Source organism: Loxodonta africana, chromosome 4, assembly GCF_030014295.1.
Source record: "Loxodonta africana isolate mLoxAfr1 chromosome 4, mLoxAfr1.hap2, whole genome shotgun sequence".
NCBI lineage: Eukaryota > Metazoa > Chordata > Mammalia > Proboscidea > Elephantidae > Loxodonta > Loxodonta africana.
The window spans coordinates 84,297,931-84,302,471 of record NC_087345.1 but is presented as its reverse complement, the minus strand read 5'-3'; the positions used below and the strand labels follow the sequence as shown (position 1 = coordinate 84,302,471).

At 37.8% G+C, this 4,541-nt stretch overlaps 1 protein-coding gene across 1 annotated transcript; it reads left to right on the top strand.

Moving 5' to 3' along the window:
- The first annotated feature begins 1,490 nt into the window (after positions 1 to 1,490).
- Positions 1,491 to 2,387, top strand: LOC100666623 (olfactory receptor 6C2-like). The gene has a single exon (XM_003423693.4). The coding sequence runs from the start codon at positions 1,491 to 1,493 to the stop codon at positions 2,385 to 2,387; it is 897 nt and encodes a 298-aa protein (XP_003423741.4).
- The last annotated feature ends 2,154 nt before the right edge of the window (positions 2,388 to 4,541 follow it).

Here is a 4,541-nt window from a genome sequence, read left to right as displayed (position 1 = left end):
TCCAGTCTCTGATATTAAATATTTATCTGAATAAGTGAATTTTTATTATTTACTTGAGCAGCAGAAAGGAAGACAAAAGAACTTGAAGCATTTTAATTCTCAACTGGGAGCACACACATTGGGTAGTACTGGGTACATAGGGTTTCCCTAAAAACCCTGAGTTATCCCTAAAATTGTTCAATTTATAATAAATTTCACAAATAAAACACAAAGACATCTTATGAACCAATATATTATTTTTAAGTAACTGTAACCCGAGAGAGAATGCATATACCACTCCTTCTTTTGCAGAATGTATACTCGAAGCACCTGTTTGCAACTTGAATCGCACCAAAGGCAACTTTTGATTTGAAGGAGAAGAGATCTCCCTGAGCCATCCTCTTCCACAACTAATGGGATTCCTGAAAAAACATGTGCAGGGAGGCATGAAACTCCTGGGAGTACCTGAAAATGGTAAACTTCAAGGAAAATGTGAGTTTTACAAAACCTGTTAATAAAAATTAGTCCATTTGACCAGTTTGTCACTGAATGATGCTTGGGCAAGTTACATTTCTCAAGAACTCAGAGAATATAAGCAGCAGGGTTAATGGGCTGGAGGGAAATTAGTGGGGAGAGGCGATTTGAAGGGAGGAGCAGCAGCAATTGTTCAAAGGAGAGGTCACTAAGATATTCAGAGACAGATTCTGAAGACTGAGTGCTGCTCAGATGAGCAGGGAGGTCGATCTCACTGGCAGGGAGAGCAAGTACCACAGACCATTCCCTCTGGGATTTGGCCACGCCCCCAAACGCCATGACAGGCTTCCTCAGGTTTGTTCTCAGGACCCAGGAAGATGGTTCTTGTAACTCTTCAGGAAACCCGCTACCTAAAAAACACTTTTACTGGTTTAAAAGTATTTCATGTACTTAAAAGCAGAAAATATACAACAAAGATACACCTTTGTATTTTTAATTTTTTGTTCCTAATTAGGGATCATTCTAAGTGGAAAGCTGTTATCCAGCTCTTCACAGATATTTTATTTCAAAATACAGTCAGAGACCAGAATAAAATACTCCTTGACAAATTCTTCTCTGTTACAAAAGTGGAGCAGAAAAGAAGGCGGGGAAAAGCAAAGAAAAAGAAGGCAGAAGAAAAAATGTCAAAAATAATGGAATAAACTGTAACATTGATCAGACTTATGTCCCAAGGCAATGATAATGAGAAACAGCATAGGAAATGAGACGCATGATTACTGCTGTTTGTTTTCATTTGACATCTGTATAAATATCGTTTCTAATAAGGGAACTTTAAAGCTATGATTCATATTTAAATATTTCCAGTAAAATTCCAGAATCCAAATGCCAAATGCATTACATTAATACTGATTGCATCTTTACTTCATGCTCCATGCTGGCTTCTTATGTCACTTGTGTCTTCAAGTCCAATCATTTTTGACTTGACACAGGAGGTCATGACAAATCACACAGTGATAACAACATTCATCCTGCTGGGGATGACGGAGGACCCAAAATTACAACTTGTGCTTTTGGTATTTTTATTTCTCACCTACTTTTTGTGTGTGGCTGGGAACATGACAATTATCACTCTCACACTTTTGGATTCCCATCTTCAAACTCCCATGTATTTTTTCCTCCGAAATTTCTCTTTCTTAGAAGTCTCATTCACCTCTGTCTGTATTCCCAGATTCCTGTACAGCCTGATAACTGGAGATAAAACTTGTACCTATAATGCTTGTTTCACACAATTGTTTTTTGGTGTCCTCTTTGGAGCAACTGAGTTTTTTCTCTTTGCTGCCATGTCCTATGATCGCTATATGGCCATCTGTAAGCCCCTACATTACACAACCATCATGAACAACAAGTTCTGCACTACACTCCTTCTCTGCTGTTGGGGTGCTGGCCTGTTGATTATTGCCCCCCCTCTTGGCATGGGTCTCCGGCTGGAATTCTGTGATTCCAATCTCATTGATAGTTTTGGTTGTGACGCATATCCTATCCTACAGATCGCCTGTTCAGACACAGAGCTTATAGAAAAGGTTGTTTTGGCTTTTGCTGTGCTAACACTGATTTCTACCCTACTGGGTGTGCTTCTCTCCTACACATACATCATCAGCACCATTCTAAAATTCCCTTCTGCCCAACAAAGGAAAAAGGCCTTTTCCACCTGTTCTTCTCACATGATTGTGGTTTCCATGAGCTATGGCAGTTCCATCTTTGCCTACATTAAACCTTCAAGAAACAAAGGAGTAGCCCTTAATAAGCTGGTGGGGCTGCTCTTTACTTCAGTTGTCCCTATGCTTAATCCTTTCATTTATACACTACGAAACAAGCAGGTAAAGGAAGCCTTCAAAGACACCGTAAAAAGGGTTGCATTTCTCATAAAGAAGTAACAGATTGTTGGTGTTTTGAGCCTAAGTTATGTTTAAATCTGAATAACCCATGAACATTTTACAAGAATTTGCCAAATATAAAGTTTCTTTCTATCCTGTAGATTTGTCAAACTACCTATCCCTGTGAACATTTTTCTCTCATAAGTAGAAAAAAAAAAATCGTGGTACTCAGTTCTCTTTCATGTCTATTCCCTATGGTTTTACCATTAATGCATTTATCTAAGACTAGGTTCTCAAGGTACTCTATTTTGTAAAATGGAAATCAAATAAATAAAATCTAGTTCTGTGGATTCTAAAACCCAATAAACATTTTCCATTTGAGAACACTTCAATGTCTAACTTCCAATTTTTCAAGAGTAATTAAAAAGTATCTACTGAAACTTAAAATGTGATACAGGACAAAATTTTGTACTCCAGACCTCTTCTTTCATTTTAAAATTTTCAGGACATTCCTGGATTATTTTCTGGTCCATTTGCAGGGTTAAATAAAAGGAGTTAATGGGACAATCATAAAGATTGTGCAGAGAGCTTTCATCTTTCTTTTCAACGAATTTATTCACAAAAAAAGTTTCTACTGGCTTATGTGAAAATTATTTGGATCTAGTTCTCCCTGACATATAATATCGGTAGAGAAGAGAAGGAACCACTTTCAAGTGTTAGATGCCTTGTACTGACACTGACAGTGTTTACAAGTCTCAAGGAGAAAAAGCCCTGAATTTGGAGGCAAGATATCTAGACCTTCATTGAATAATTTCTTCAACTATCCAGAATTCCATTATACCTTGTGTTAATGAAAATGTTCAGAGTCAAGAAGATTAATAAAAACAATAGATATTTTTCCTAATTTGAGAAGAACACATAAATGGGCATTTGGTTGGTTAGCTTAGGCGGACTTCTGAAAATCAAATCCAAGCATAGTGTGAAAAAACTGAATGGACCTAAAGATGAAGGAGAAGAAAAGATAAGGAGGGAGAATAATATGAGTAACTTGGACCTACCCATTGTCATCCGGTCGGTTCTGTCTCATAATGATCCTATAGGACAGAGTAGAACTACCCCATGGGGTTTCCAAGGAGCTGCTGGTGGATTTGAACTGCCGACCTTTTGGTTAGCAGCCAAACCCTTAACCACTGCACCACCAGGGCTCAACTTGGACCTAGTGACTATTCTTTCCATAAGATAATAACAGCCTCTGTCCATTTTCTAACTTCCCAAAAATATTATTTATACTTCTTAAATACATATACGAATGTTATTTATATTTAATGAATATCATCTCATTGCTCAGATATACTTTATAACTTCATAATGCTTTCACAAATTCATAATAAGTCATGTCCAGAGAATGTGCATATGTGCCATACACTTCAAAACTCTGGAGGCAAAAGGGCTTTGTTATCCACAAAGTTTCTCATTTTCTCATCTAAAAACCAAGAACACTTCACCAAATGTGTTAATTTCCTTTTTGATAATTGATCAAATACGCGTCTATACTATGTGTATATTCACTTAGCCGTTGGGTTAATTAATTATTTTGCCTGAGTTGTGACTCTATAGCAAACACACTCTATATACGTAAATCTCATTCTTTGCAATATCTAGCTGTGTCCAATTTGTAAAAGCCCACTTTTTTGGATGATGGTAGACAAGGTTGAATACCTTCTGGACTTTCAAAGAGATAAGCCTGCACCATTGACCTTGCTGGGCCTGAGTGCAGTTGGATAGAACCAATATGGCACATGCAGGAGCTTCATGAAAGATAACCATTCAGATTCCATTCTGGACAGTGAGCTTCTCACCACTCCTTCATCCACTCACCTCACTAAGAGGGAACACCAGGGGGCGGCATCTTACAGGTCTTTCAAGTTTCAGCAGCAGTAGGAAGTGGCACAAAAATAAATGAGGTCAGTCCTGGATGCATCTTTGGTTCCTAAAAATTACCTCAGGTTGTACTGGAATCAATCGTGGCTTTTCACCCTCCACAGGTTCATCAGAATATAGTAAGAATCCTGTCATTTAATGGTATGTGTAGGGTGGAGAAATTTCTCAAAGAGGGGAAAACACCTTAGACGTAGACAATATTAAAGAATTCCTTCTTGAAGAAGGGATGCCTATTCATCATCTCTACACTAGCTGTCATTGTACAATCAGATT